This window comes from Pagrus major, chromosome 22 (assembly GCF_040436345.1).
Source record: "Pagrus major chromosome 22, Pma_NU_1.0".
Classification (NCBI taxonomy): Eukaryota; Metazoa; Chordata; class Actinopteri; order Spariformes; family Sparidae; genus Pagrus; species Pagrus major.
Window position 1 is genome coordinate 16,822,748 of NC_133236.1, and position 15,607 is coordinate 16,838,354.

General features: G+C 39.2%; 1 protein-coding gene across 2 annotated transcripts; it reads right to left on the reverse strand.

Moving 5' to 3' along the window:
• Positions 1-3,229: 3,229 nt before the first annotated feature.
• On the reverse strand, positions 3,230-14,265 carry nrbp1 (nuclear receptor binding protein 1). Of its 2 annotated transcripts, none has more exons than XM_073493009.1 (18): positions 13,660-14,265; positions 13,160-13,403; positions 12,946-13,068; positions 11,286-11,387; positions 11,037-11,126; positions 10,903-10,943; positions 10,613-10,707; positions 9,996-10,079; positions 9,854-9,912; positions 9,174-9,272; positions 8,939-9,071; positions 7,863-7,953; positions 7,587-7,637; positions 7,119-7,254; positions 6,730-6,783; positions 6,339-6,402; positions 5,588-5,643; positions 3,230-4,867 (listed from the first exon to the last, which is right to left on the reverse strand). In XM_073493009.1, exons 2-18 carry the CDS (start codon positions 13,373-13,375, stop codon positions 4,772-4,774), a joined length of 1,590 nt encoding a protein of 529 aa, XP_073349110.1. In that variant the 5' UTR covers positions 13,376-13,403; positions 13,660-14,265; the 3' UTR covers positions 3,230-4,771. The 2 variants fall into 2 exon arrangements, with proteins under 2 accessions (XP_073349110.1, XP_073349111.1); XM_073493010.1 differs by having other exon boundaries at positions 13,160-13,400; positions 13,660-13,749.
• Positions 14,266-15,607: the final 1,342 nt, after the last annotated feature.

A 15,607-nucleotide genomic window follows, 5' to 3' on the forward strand; every position in this document is an offset into this window, starting at 1 on the left:
CTTAAGCAAACAAACAAACAAACAAACAAACAAACAAAAAAACTGGCAGGACAAAAGAGAATGTGTCAGGCATGGGGTTATGGTGCACGTCAGCCTCTTGTGGTCAAAATGAGTATCACAAAAACAAAAACTTAATCTACTCTAGAAATTTCTCCTACCAAAACTTTTTTTCTCCCTCAGTTTCAAGCATGAAAAAAAAAAATTCTTCCAAAACATTTTTTTTTTTCACAGGTGGAAAAATAAATGAAGGAACTTAGAAATCTTCCCCTGGAAAAACTTTAACAAGTCATGAACACAGGAGAGAAAAGTTTAGCTCAGACTTAGAAAATGGATCACCAGACTTAAAGAAAAGATCTTCACTTGCCCTTCAGGGCCTCGGTACTTCAGTGTATTTCCTGGCAAAAAAGTAAAACTACCAACTCAATATTATTATTAAAAGTATTATACTTATAAAGTTGCAAGATTTTAGAGAGTATGATAACCTTCGTCTTAATTATTTCAGAATAATTTTGATATGCAGCAAAATTCAGTCAAGCATTTAAAACATGATAAAATGTTTAAATCCTGTTTATCCCTTTGAGCCAAATGATATATTAGAACATAAAGATCTGCAACGATTAATCGATTAGTTGTCAACTATTAAAGTAAATGCCAACTGTTTGATAAAATATCTTTTGGTTGTGGACAAAACAAAACATTTGAGGCAGACGTCTTGCGCTTTGAGAAACACTGATCAACATTTTTCACCATTTTATAGACCAAAAAACAAATTGATTAGTCAAGAATGAAAATAATCATTAGTTGTGGCCGTACATTTTGACTTGTGTCCAGCTAAGCCATGACAGTGTGACAATGAGTCGGCATACACAATACCAGTACCCTGAGACTGAAGCAGCTAAATTGAATCCAGCCATCATCATTTTATTATGGACACGTCCAAATATCCTCTGTGGAAAAGGCCCATTTAAGATTTCATGCTGCAGATTTTGGTAAAACGTTTTGACGTGAGAACTGTGAAGCATAATTTATGTCTAGAGATGAAAAACTACATTATGGAATTATCTCTGAGCCCTACAGTATCTACAGTAGTTATGTTCGAGGGCTTCCTTTTCATTTTTAAAATGAAATAAACCTTAATTTGATTAGATACAAATATTCGCTCCAACAATATTCTATAAACAAAAAAAGAATAAACATTATTATTAAGCAACAACATTAACATATTCTACATTTTTAAGGAAAGTATGCAACAAGATGCTCTTGTCTGTGCCTGTAAATAGTGGATTTAGATGATTTGAATTTTGCTGAAATTCAGAAGAGAGTCATCAAATTACTTTTTAAAATTTAAAGTACACAGTATTTTGGAATGAGACCCTTCAGAGTCGCGGACATTTCGGTTTTTACAGGTGTCGGGTTTTTTTTATGCTGAAATCTGGGAGTTTCTTAAGAACAATCTGCAGTGATGTTTAATTGCCTGATAAAATTGAGGAGATGCAGTAAACAAGCTGCGATTATCTGTCTTTGTTTCAACTGACAGCTACATTTTGATGTTTGGCAGCTCTCGGCTCCACAAAGACAAACTCCTGGAAGAGAGAGAAAGTGAAACAGCTGAGCTGAACGGTTGCCTTGTGGAGTGGAGTTGTGTATAACAAGGAATGGTGTTGACCAAACATGGTTCATGAATTTAATTACTGTGCCTATATACATTACTTTCAAACTGGGAAGTAAAACACAAATTTAATGTGAAGAGTAATGTGTTTGAATTGAAGTGCTATGTACTGTTTTTGTAGTTTTTGTTTGTTTGTTTTTTAAATTCACAATGTACAGAATTGAAAATACCCACGCAGTTGAAAAACACTCATGAACTGGATGTCGCCATTTTGGTAGCTTTTTATTTAGAGTGTGTTTCTAGGGTGTTTTATATCAAAAATATTTTTTAGTCTTGCTGTACTTTTATTATACTGCTGTAATTTTGTACGGCAACGTGTTTGTCAGCATGAAATGTGTTTTATTCAACTGTTATTTGAGCACACATTGTGACATTAAGTATGTACATGGATATACTTGTACAAGGGCTACAGTTTCTTAAAATTTTGAACAAATAATTAATTCAAACGGTGATGCTCTGAGCGTAGAGGTCACGCTCCTGATACACCAGGATGGTTTTTTTGTATAAATAATTTAAACAATTGAATTTTGTCTGCTTTGTGTTTTTCGGTATATAATTTTATCTAAAACATATTTCATTTAATTTTCCGATCTTAAAGATGCAATACGTAAGCACTGACCACCTGTCGAATTAAAAAAAAAGAGTAACCGCTAACTGCTGCTAACCTTAACTGCCATTTGCTAGTTAGCTCAGTTAGCCGTGCAGCTAGCAGTCCAGACTGAGAGGTCAGAGAACCAGGAGACAGTTGGTGTTTACTTATCAGATTAATTTGTCATTTAAACCTGCTTTATTTTAGTCCCAAAGAGGTTAAACTTGCCAGAAACATTTTCTGGAGTGTTTTTTCTTTTTCCTGAATTGTTCTTTATACATGCATCCAGAGTTAAGTGAGCCAGGTTATGTAGGCATTTATTTTTAAGTGTTTGACTTGGCTTTCAAACCATGCTGTTTGCAAACTCTAAGCAAGGAACCAAGTATTTACTGAGGAAATTGTTCTAACAGACACAATATATAAGTACCGTCTGCATACATGTGAAATCGATTAGGGTCAGTCATATATTCAACATAAGAAACTAAAGTCAAGTGGACCAAAGACACAGCCTGTGGAACTCCTTTTTACTCTCTCACTTTCTTTTGCTCAAGTTAAAACATTTTTACTTTAATATTGTTATTTGGAGCCAGTGTATTGATATTCGTATCGCAAGAGAAAGTGATGTGATTATATATCATATGCTTTATCGTAGGCAACCAGGACCTGGATGACTGAGAACCTTCATCAACAAAGTGATGTGATATTGCTGAATTTAGATTTTGTCCAACCCCTCATTGTCATCATGTCTTCACCTTAATTCCCACGGCTCTGGGCATACATGCTAATGCTAATCACTGTCATTTGCATCGTGAATGACTGTAGTAAAGCATAAATCATACTTTCCTCAAACATGAAAGTAAATATTTCAGTCTAAAGCTTATTGTAAGGTTTTGTGTACTGTTGAAAAAAAAACCTCATACGGCAGTCATGAATGCGTGATAAACACAATATGACACACCAAAGGCCTGAAGTGCTGATAGTGTAAATTTTTATTTCAGGAAGTGAAAAAAGAGGGTAAATGCGTTGCAGAAACAGAGCACAGTGTCCAGCATACAGTGTACAATATGGTTACAAGCATGCCAGGCAGTCCCACTTGTATCTCGCAGTATCTACAGACCCTGTCAGAAGGTAGTCACAGCATAGATCAGACAAGACTACTTTTTTAATGACGCCATTTCCAAATCATCTAAGTCCCTCCTGTTGTTGTGAAGGAGCCAGAGGCCACAGGACATTTCAAACAGGATATAAAAGTGTACAGCAGTGCAAACTAGCAGAGAGATCCCCAAACAGTTAACATAGAAGGGTGGTCTGAGCCAATGACTGAATATCTAGGTGGGAGTGCAGGTTTTACAAGACCTTAGCCATTAAGAAATTGTTCAGAGTCGCCACAAAATTGTAATGTTGAGACATCTCAGCTGCCAAAACTTGAATCTTTCACCATCATCTTCAACAAACTCCAGAAGCAAGCGCAACGCATGCATCAGTTTCCATTTAGACACAGAAAAGCATACATGCATTCACCAAACCTGTTGACAACACCCGTCAGATCATTTGCTTCAACGTTAAACTCAAACAACCTCTCCAGTATAAAATGCCCCCTAAAGACAACTTTTCATTGACCGCGCCCTAATCAATAAGTGCTGCAATGGGCTACTTGTACAACAGAAGCTACAGTAGTAATTGGACCACAGTTAAGATACGGCACCCCCCTTTTTTCCCTAAAAAATAATGTAAAGATGATGTAAAGAAAGAGCAACTAAAAGCATACATTCAAACAACCACCAACCTTAGTGCTGCAAGTGAATCACAGGACACACTCAAGAGAAGATACACAAATAAATAGTTTGCTTTTTAATATTTTAGCTGCAGCTCTTTAGATTGTGTTGCAGCTGCATGTTTCATGACTACGTTGTACAATTACAGAATTTTGAAGTAAAAGTGACGTTGCATCGGTTGCTTGATGCGTTGAAGAGTCTTCGAAAAACTGATACAAGGTAGGAAGATGCCTCACTCGCTGCTCGAGAGAATAAAAAGAACCAGACTTAACCTTACAACACCATAATACATACACTTCAGTATGCGGGACAAAGATTTTTTTCATACAGACGACTATTTAACAGTTTTAAGTAAAAATATTTAAAATACAGTTTTAATACTGACTTAAGGAAAATACTGCTGTTATCCAGTTTTATGTGGCTTACCTTTAAATAAGCCAAAAAGTGAAAACATTTGTATTTTCCTTTAAGTTGCGACTAGGATTTCCTCTTTTAAAAGAGAAGCAGATGGCTGTATTGGGTGGGAGAACAAACAAAAAAAAAAGATTGAAAGCGACGACCACTTAGTGGCAGCTTTTCCCACCAGAAGATACAATAACAGGCTGCAGGATCTGCAACCAGACCAAGGCTTCCTCCTCTGTCCTCGCAAAGCTTTCCTGCAACTTAGAGATGGAGCAAAAAGCTAGTCCTGTCGTAGAGGAAGAGGAGGTGCTGAGAGAAGGCCGAGCGAGTCCCCTGCTACGAGGAAACAGTCACCGGATTGAGAGAACCGTTCCGGCTGTAGAACTTTGAGAAGGCCTCTTCAAGAACAGATGCAAGTCGTGGCTGATCGCCCTGTAATGGAGAGAAAGCGAGATTAAATATTTCTTTGGGGCTGTTTTATCCGCAAGCTAATGGCATTTTTCCATTACATCTGTTGGTTTGGCTCTACTTGGTTTGACTCAACACATCAGCCCAGCACGGCAGCGAAGAGCATTTCCATTACAACAGGGCTACCTGCTTGAAGGTGTCTCTTAAAATGAAGACAGGCTTCACTTGTGTAGTGGTCAAAGGAGCGGTTATAAACCCTTTTCCTACCGCAGCGCTATCGAAAAGAAAAAAAAAAACCCACTAACGAAGGTCTTGGTGGCAAACATGTTTAGTTTACTATCAATTCTTTAAAATAAAAGGCCTCCATTATTTTGTTATTTCAAAGCTCCTATTATGAAGCAGCAAAATCAGGAAATGCTGGGTTTTCACCAGCAGTCACTTGACACGACCCCTGAAGCAGCTGAAAGCAGACACGATGAGTACATGAACAGTAAAATACAGCAGATATCTGAAAGTACGAACAAGAAAACTGGAGATAAACTACAATAGAAACGCTTCTCTCTCAGCACAGACTGCACAGACATGCGTTGAGTCTTGCAATACAGGCCCGTTTGTGGGAGAGAAGGGGGTCGGCATGCGTAATGGAAATGCAAACCGCCGCGGCTTGGTTTGATTCGCCGCTACCAAAAGTGCCGGTGGAAAAGTGTTCAGGTCAGCAGGATCGTGATGATGAACTCCACGTACCTCACTGATGAATCCCAGCTGAACGAGCTCCACAGCCAGCTCCTGCACGCTCTCATCTGAACAAAAATACAAAGGCAGTCAGAATACTTGCAGCAATTGCATCATTTCAGTAATAACAACTACCAAATAATGTGCTTGTAAAGTAATTAGTTGTTACTCAAGTACCATTAGTGTTGCTGATTGTGAGAACAGCTTCCCACATTGTGTGATCTGGATGTTCAACCAGCATGCACATAAATTAAATCCATAAGCTAAGGGGTGATGTGGTATTAACACCGTGACTCAAATCAACATTGCAATTATTTGTCAATTTTTTGCATGTCATTCAGCCCTAAATAGGATACTTTCAACACACAGAAGGAGGAAGTTTGTGTAAAAGTAAAAACAAATGAGTCCTTTCCTGGCAATGTATGATGAGCCACACTAGTCACCACATATTTTTTGACAAATAACTTAATTTGTGCTCAAAGTAACTACATTTAAGCTGTTGCTAATATGGAATAATCAAGCAGAGAAGTTTAGCAGAGGAGTTGTCTGGTGGCAGTAAAGTACAGTACAGGTTACAGTTAGACCATGAACAAACTCCTGCAGCGCCTCAATACCCCAGAAGAGCCTCTGTTTGAGTGACAGCTATCACTAAAGCCATCTTAAGTTCATTACCATGCACAGTCCCTGAGCAATAAACTGAACAAAATAAAAAAATACATTCAACAACCATTCCGGTACCTTCAAATAAAATAAAGATACATACTTGGTAATAAATCACAGCTTAAGTGCCTGTTCAACTTGTCCTCAAGTTTCAACAGCAGGGTCAGCTGAAAGCAGAATAAAACAAGTCATTTCATAAGTCTAGCAGCACATTATAATAATAAACTGTATATGTGCAGCATTTTTCAAAACATAGTTACAAAGTGCTTAAAAGAACAAGATAAAAACAGTACACACAGAGCACATAATAAAAGCACGCAAAACAAAAGTGATACAAGAAGGATCAGACCAACAACACATTTACTATTTAAAAAGCCTTCCTATAACAGTACATTTGGAGGAGAGATTTAAAAAAAGGAACTGACTTTGCAAGTTCACAGAAAGCACTTTGACACATGACATGGCAATACTTAAGAGGAAGAAACATTACTTACATGATGCTTGGTGCCCTCGTCAACAGGCTCAATATTACACTGCATTTGAAGGACCTGAGAAGCACCAGAAGGACACATCAACATGCAGATTAAGATCAGGAAAGACTGAATGACACATGCGAATAAAGTAATTCGCAAATAATTTATCACCTAAAAGACAACCTGCATACAGCATGTTTTATTCTGCAGGTAGACGACACTACAACTTGTTTTCAAGCAAACAATGGGAACCTTAAAATGTACTTTCAATATTTTAAATATCCTCAACTACTTTATATTCTCCAGCTGTTCCCTACCACGTCTTGGATAATTAATATAGTGGTGGCTTATTTATAAACATTATTAGACACAGATCGCACGTTGCTGCGCTCCTACATGTCAGTTCTTACCTTCCTGGTCTCCAGCTCTGCAGGTTCAGGAGTCGGGGTTTTCACTGAGGGGGGCACTATGGGCGACTTCACTGTCTCCTGCTGAGGCTGTTGTGGACATGGCATCCCAAACGCAGTCAGAGGATAGATCCCGTTCCTGGATCATCAAAGGAAAAGAAAAAAAAGGCACAACCTCAGAACAACTTCAGATGATTTCCCGCTGTGCAGTTGTGCCCTGAATACTGGAGGGTAATTTTAAAAACGAGGGTTTTGCTGACCACGCATGATTATTATTATGTACATACCATGACCTACTTCTCATTTTACAGAACAACAAGTTTCTATTTTTGGCTTCAATTTCATTAGATGGTGAGCAATTGTTGTGTTACTTTACCAGCAGGTCCAGGCATTAAAACTAGAATATTTTAACTACAGGAAAATTCAAAGAATATTTGCTTGTTTCCAGCTGAAGCATACTTGTTTTCTTACCTTACATCTTCCAGGAACTTGTCCAGCTCAAGGGCAGGAAACTGAGAGAGTCTGAAACAAAAGGAAGAGTGTTAGTTGTGCTAAATACTCAGGACAAGACTGTGTCTTTGTTTAAAAGAAAGCAGTAATGTAACATCCAGGAACAGAAATAAAATCAGAATACTATGAGGAACCAAAACTCCAGAAAAATACATGTTACAGACTTCCTTCCTTTAAGAGGTTTTTCATCCAAGTATCTCTTTACATCAGTGTTGTGTAGTTTTGTGATACACTTACTTCATCTGAACTCCATTCTTGACCTCAACAATCACCAAATTAGGGTCCATGTTCTTCGTCATCTCTTCTAAAGCATTTTCTGGAATCATATCTACAAGTAAACAGAAAAGACAGCAATGAGATCAGAGTACTCAACCATGTTTTATTGTGACTGTGTCGCTTTGGGACTTCATGTCCTACATGTTTGTAATTTTCTTCAGTCTTTGGCATATTAAAAATGGCCAATTTCACCTTTTTATGAAAGCAGATTAAGTATCACCTTGATGACCGACGTTAAAATACAGTAGCGTAGGCCTACTCTCTTGTTAACCGTCATCAACTTCAGTTTCAACAAAGCTACTCGAAATATTCTCCTCCTGCTTTGCACTTGTCTTTATCGATAGTTCTAGTCTGCTTACTGTCTTGCCATCACAGGTTGGGTTTAGCTCGTAACTAATCTTGGATGGCGAATGCATGCCCATCGTGCATAAATGTGACAACATAGACACATTACATTGTTATTTTATAGAGGTGAGAATCTTCACTGGCATCACAGGGTTAAGTTGACATCCCTTCCTCAATTCATGGCTGATTAGCTGTGATCACTGTATTCTTACAGTCACAGACTTTAGCCTCAGATGAAACCGGCTCACATGGTTAGTGTGAAATTGTTGTGAAGCTGATGTTACACACAGCTTTTGTCTCGACCAGTTGGTGCTTCTTAGCAAATTCATATAATCTGAAATGTGGCCAGCTTTAAAAATACCTTTTAAAATCACTCGCTGCTGATATCTGCCTTCCTCTGCGGTATCTCTGAACATATGCCGAGTTGGCCTAATGTTCACCCACAATTCAATGCAATACAGCAACATTGCAAGTTACCATTAGAGCTTTACTGTCCAGTCAAGACCTGAAAATCAACAATCAACATAGGCTGCAAACTCCTGATTATGCTCTGTCACCACATTGATCAATGTCACCACATCTTAGACACAAGGAATATTTCACACCTCTAATATTTACTGTTACACCTTTAAAGTGAAGATACCGACTGCTTGTGTTGATACTGACAAGTGTGAGTATTTATTTACACTTACGCTGGTGGCCGACGATGCAGTGTGCAGCCAGCAGCTTGAGTAAGGGCACCTCAAACAAGGCCTGGTGAAACAACAGCTCCTTCGCTGTGGGTCGCTTACTGGGGTCCACCTCCAGACACTTCTGGATAAATTCCTGAAAAAAAAAAAACAAATGGGGAAAGAAAAAAACTTCAGCTTATTGATTTCTCTTCCAAACAGACATTCTAGCTTTAAATGTTGCCTCTTCCTTTCTCACCCGTTGTAATGGGTCCTCGAGGGACTGAATGGCACTGTTTATGGCTTCTTGGGACACATAAGACGAATCTCCATTACTCTGGATTTCCAACACAGCCATCTGAGGAAGTGATGGACAAAGAATCAGAATCAGCTTTACTGGCCCGGTATGTGTACACAGACAAGGAATGTGACTCCAGTTAAATGTGCTCACAATGTACAGGGAATAGTTTTTAAACATTAACTCTTAAAAGAAAATAAATAATTGAAACATTAAGACTAATATGAAGAGAAGAAGATATTTCCAGCAGTATTTACATTAAAAACAGTATTTACATTAAGACAGTGGCAGGATTTATTGGACAGTGTTTTATCCTGTTACATAACACAATCTGAAGACATTGGTCATCACTGCAGACCTAATCATGACCTTTACACAGAAGACTGAAAGATGAGAAACTGTATAACCAACATCCTGATTTCTATTTCTGAAATCACTGATGTGATAAACAATCCAGCGCCAACGTTTAAAGCAAAAAACAACACAAAACATGTCTAAAGCTGGAGTGACTTTCCTGTTAGCTGTTAGGAATGTGGACCACAAGTCCACGACCAAACCTGCATATTTCCCACAAACAAAAGAGTGATTACTCTCGTCAGTATGCGACTAACAGCTCAGAGCAGAACAAGGTCTCCCCTCACCTCTAAGGCGCACATTCCAAAGGAATAGATATCCACGGCTGTGGTGACACTGGCAACAGCTGAAAGAGAAATGAGCTGATCAATATCACATCAACACTACAGCACAATGCGACGGCATCTGAGACAAATGAGAGGATCTTACCTCCGTATTCTGGAGCAAAGAAGTGAAGGCTCTTCTGCTCTTCCCGACAGGTTTTCACATGGTTATTGATCGTGTCTGGAGCAACTGAAATAGTGAGGGAAAAGCCTCAATCATAAATAAAACATTAACATAAGACCTATAAGTTAAGCTAAAGAGGGACTGTCCTGATCTCATTTTCTGAACCAACTCTCGTACTTGAAATGAGTAGAAAGTAGCAGATCATATACCTCATCATTTTTAATTAAGTCTTAATATTTTTCAGAGCTGATGACAGAAGTTGCTAAGGAATGAGACATCTCGCTTCTTTCTCCTCTCTGCTGAGAGTCGTATATACGCAGTACCGATCACGCTGTACTTTTTTTAATATCTTATTCTTCAGTCTATCTTTCAAACTCAGCAGACTGAACAACGTCCAAGAGACAGAAGAGAGACAGATGGACAAAAAAACAAGCCAGCATCCTTAACTTCATCACATTTCATAGGGGCAAAAATCTGTGATAAACACCTGTGACAACTGCAGAGTCATTTGACGCGGGAGTGAACGCCGATTGTAGCCATTCAAATTAAAGAAAAAAGCCAGATGTTAGTGGGTGTCGGTGGGTTTGAAAGGGGTGTACCTGAGCCAATCTTGATGAGGCCATTGTGCTGGATGAAGATGGTGTCACATGTCAGGTTGCCATGGATGATGGGAGGTTCACAGGAGTGCAGGTAGCTGGAGAGAAATCAACAAAGGTAAAGACAACAAAATAACATTCCACTTTCTTGTAAGTTGGTGAATTATAACATTTAAAAAGTCACTTTCAAGACCCAGACCTCCGTAAAATAGCTTATCTTTTGAAGTTGTAGTACATATATTTGCCCACACCACAATTTATTCCTTAACAAATACATTTTTTGTTATACTGACCTGAGAGCAGACAGGATTTGTATGCACCAGCGCTTCCAGGCCTGTCACACCAAAGAGAGGTTAGCAACAACAAAACTTAAAATATAAACTGTGTTTTCTTTACATTTTGATCAGTTACAGCAGAGCTGTCGCACCTTCTCATTCATGGTCTTGTGGTTTTTCTTTGTCTTTTTCAAAAACTGTTTGAGACTTCCTGATGACATGTACTCTGTGATGAAAATGACCTGCAGACAGAAAAGAAATGCAAACAGATCCCCATAAAAACTTTACGACTCAGCACTTTTTATATGATTTCTTCTATATCCTGTGATTTTGCTGAGCTTACAATGACAACAAAGGCATTCTGATTCTGATGATTTGATAAAAAGATGATGATCTCCTACCCTCGCTCTGTTCTCTTTGACATCAGCCCAGTACTTGTGGAACTTCACAATGTTCAAATGCTCCAGCTGGATCAAATTGTCAAAAACTGCTTTGACTTTTTCCTGTGGAAACAATAAAAGAGATTAATCATTAATACATAATCGTCACACATTTTTAACAGTACTCAGAGTGTAGAATATTTCTCTTTGTTGTCTAATTCAAGTTGGATTTACTTTTTAATTGCAAAAAAAGTTCAACAAAAGTGAACAATTCAGCCTGCGTGAGTTCATTATGTCTTAAACACCTTAATCATTTTTAAAGGTCCGGTCATCTCTTAACCAGCAGGTCCAACAGACTCTCTTGTAAATCCCACAGCACTGAATGTGGGTCCATTAAAATATTTAAAGCTTCAACAGTGTGAGAAAACCTGATTTTCTTTCATTTCTGTGCATATTAAAGCAGCTAGAAGACAGCACCTGAGGACAAAGAGGAACAAAGTAAGCTTTGTTTTAGTGCCGTAACCATAACATGAGACTACAGAACAGCTCGTTTCTTCATGCTGTGAAACTCCTCAATTCATATGAATAGTTTGTAAAAGTGCACACATCCAAGCATGTTGTACACAGAGACGCTGGAGAGAAGAAAAACTGAACAATACAAAAATTAAGTCTGATCACTCCACTACCCCTCTATACCTTCTATAGACATGTTCACTCCTGGATTCAACCTCAGCGCTCGCCATAAAAAATACATTTTAAGAAGTCAGAATTTGACCCAGTATAGATTAAAAATAACTACAATAACTTTGAAGAAAAGGCCAGTCTTCTTGCTGATGGTATTGTTTGCTCATGTAGGTATCAGACTTGAATTGAGGCAGAAAAATCACAAGAAAACTTCAAGGCACTTTCTTTTAAACTATTTAAATTTCAAGGCATGGTCATGGTCTCTGACGCGTTTCGGCATCAAGCCCTTATCAGGGAGTCCTAACTTATATTGAGACTGTTTGCTGACCAGGTAAAAGTTACTTTAAGCGCATTTAAAAATGTCCTGAACTATCTAATCTCTGGCCAGCTCACACTATAGGAGCTGTGGGCAACAAGCCTTGCCCAAGGCCACTCAGGAGTAGGGTTGCAGCGATATACTGCTTTAAAGGTCTACCATGTTATGACAATTGACGGTCATTATACTGCGTGCATTTGCTTATCTATGGCATTAAATTCTACCATATATGCATGCTTAAATATATATATAAACTGAAAATCTCATACCGCTGCAACTCCACTCAGTAGCTACCCATCACCTAAACATAACCTTTACTGTACTTTTATTTGAACAAGTGACAGACAAAACAGAAATCACTTCAGAATGATGCAGAAACATCACGCTCAATGCCAAAAGGTGTTAGCACATGAGAGCTTTAAATACGAGTTCTTCTGGTCGGCTCACCCCTCCAAATTTCTGAAAACAGTCTCTGCAAGTACTCAGGTACAGTGTGTACTTTGCAACAAATCGCCTAAGGAGCTTAGAGCTTCTACATTGTTAGTAAAATCACTCAACACAAAACACTAAATCTTTACAACCTCATCAGGGCATTTTATTCCATGCAAGTACAAACGTTGTCCTCTTGCTGAACAATGTGTTTCATTCATAACTGCTTGAGACACAACGAGCAGCACCCACCTCCTGTAGTTTGAAGTTCTTCCTCTCTGAGAACATGACCTCATTCCACACCACCTCCACTCCTTCCTCAGTGTCCATGGCCAAGTAAGCATTATCGATCCCGGGGACATTTCGCTGATTTACCTGCAGGCAGAACCCAAAACAATGCATCAGGCACTGTTTACATTAGGTAAAGGTAAACTCCACTCCTCTGCTCTGCTGACACATCCCATACCTCTTCTCTGCGTTTCTGCCAGCGTCCACACGGACTCTCCTCCAGTATCTCTGACTCATCCTCGCTCTCCTCCTCCTCATCCTCTGTGGCAGCAGTAGCTGGAGGCTGGGTCACCATGGACACAGGAGGAGACACGGATGACACTCCTTGACCTGTGGATTCAGACTTTCCATCCTGGACAGTGTCAGGGGCCTGTTTGCTCTCTCCCTCAGACATATTCCTAGTTGTCAGGCCCAACAGCCTGCTGTGAGACACAGACACAATGTCAGCATCATTGTCAATAACACTGGCTTGAAGTAAAACACACACACACAAAAAAATGCAATTGCGTCACATCTAAAAGCTAGCTTGAATGGTATGAACTTGATAGATATCGCTTGCTAACATAGCTGCAGCATAGAGACTCTGCAAAAGAAGTTAGCTGATTTAGCACCTAACAAGAAAGGCCACAACAAATCGCATTACACATGAGCAGAAGTAGCATATATGGTTGGACATACGTGTTAGAGACAGGAAATGTGACGATGCCAGCTCCAGTTTAACAGCCTCCCTCCGTCGCAGACCAATCCCAGTTTGTGTTGCTAGCTTTATTAGCTATAAATCTTCTCGCTTCACCAGCTAGCTCTGTGACGCCGCTAGCTCCTTGGCTACAGCCCGTTACTAACTTAAGAACCGGCGACAGCAGCGGAAAACCACCGGCTAGCTTGTGCTCTGGTCCACGGGCGTGTCTTTATTCACAGTCACGTTAGCTGTCTCTCGGTGTTTTAACTACCAGCTAGCTAACTAGCTGCTCCGCTGCTAGCTAGTGACAGTCGTAGCAGCCCACCGCCCCTTGCTGCTTCTCAAGACTCTGCTAATGTGGGCTGCGCTGACAAAAACTAGCCACTGCTAGCTAATGTGAGCGAGCGACACAATATTTCAACAGTCCTGGACGCGTTTACTGATTAGTAGCATCACAGCAGCTCAGAGGAGCTCGGCAGCAGGAACAAACAAGAGGTTAATGAGGTCAGTGGCTTTGTATCCTCGGACACAGCGGCTGACTGACTTGAGAGAGCTAGGTTAACATTTAGCCAGATATGATGGCGACAACTTCCAGATGCACACTGCGCCGCGAGCTCGGTCACGTGACAGCCGAGTGCGGTTGCCAGATACAGTTCGTCCGATCCCCCCTTCTGCAGCACTGTCGCTCTCACTGGTGCGACTGGGAGATAGGGTGGGGTTATATGGTATGATGAACATACAGGGATATTTACAGTAATAATAATGATAATAATAACAACAACAATAACAATAATAATAATAATAATAATAATGATGATGATTGTGTAATACAGTAAACTGTGATACCATGAACGTGTGATATTTTCTAAGATCAAATGTAGGTCGGTGAGGAAATTTGCAAGAACAATAAGGCAGATCCTGCATTGTGATGTAACTTTGTCTTGAGAGTAACCTACTGTCAAAATCTAAGACAAGATAATCCTCTATTAGTCCCACTACAGGGGAAATTTGCATTATTACAGCAGCAAAGGGCATCAATCAAAACAGTAATAATAAATAAGTAGAAAATGTAAAGAATATACTTTAAAAAATAGATAATCAGGATCTTTCAAACGCCATTTCCTTTTTTTTTTCTGAGCACTTACTGTCCATGTTGGTTCAAGTTGTTTTGTCAGTTTCTGAGGTCATAATTGACCTTTTAATCTCAATGTAATTGTTGTAGTGTAGTAGGAGACATCAGATTTCGTTGACACACAGAACTGCAGCCAGTTAGTATTATTTTCAGGATGTGCCGGTAAATTTCGGTCTGCTGTGTACACACTGTAGTTAATGGGAACTTAGATGTGACAGGGCACCTGCAAATGATCTGAGACTGAGATGGAAAAAGTCACTAGACGATCATAAATGCGATTCAGTGTTAAATGTCTTTATTTAAAGTGCATTAGGGCAACATTTACTGTGGAAGGCACAGTCAAAAAACAAATTGCCAGACGGCCCTGGCAGATATTACCGATAATAGCTTGAAAAGTATAATAGAAGTCCATTTCTACCAGCGAAAAAAATGTCAAAAATTAGAAATAATCATGGTCCATTCGTCCTTGTTGATACTCAAACAAGAACGCGGATTTTCCTCAAACCTGGCAACCCTGCGCTCAGCAGCCTCCCTGGTCTGGACGTGATGAACGGTCTGTTCAGTCTGACCAGCTGGAGAGGAAGTAAACGTCAAGGCGTTTGTTTTACCACTAGGTGTCATTATAACTGGATATTATAGATGTAGAACTGAAGTTTGGAGTCATTACAATCCAGTAAATCACATGATGTATTAAAATAAGCTCAATTAAGCTCATATATAATGAGTAATTATCAGTAAATATTTAGGTTTGTTGTTAATTATAAGCACTAACTATTAGCTTTTTATCCCCTAGGTCACATTTAAAGGCTAGTGCA

What these genes read in the sequence shown, in the direction of transcription:
- nrbp1 (XM_073493009.1), bottom strand. Translation starts at nt 13,375, where the DNA reads ATGTCTGAGGGAGAGAGCAAACAGGCCCCTGACACTGTCCAGGATGGA. An exon ending in ACAAGACCATGAATGAGAAG is followed by an intron (nt 10,944 to 11,036) that starts GTGCGACAGCTC and finishes TTGGTGTGACAG; the next exon opens with GCCTGGAAGCGCTGGTGCAT. An exon ending in ACGAGGGCACCAAGCATCAT is followed by an intron (nt 6,403 to 6,729) that starts GTAAGTAATGTT and finishes TTCTGCTTTCAG; the next exon opens with CTGACCCTGCTGTTGAAACT.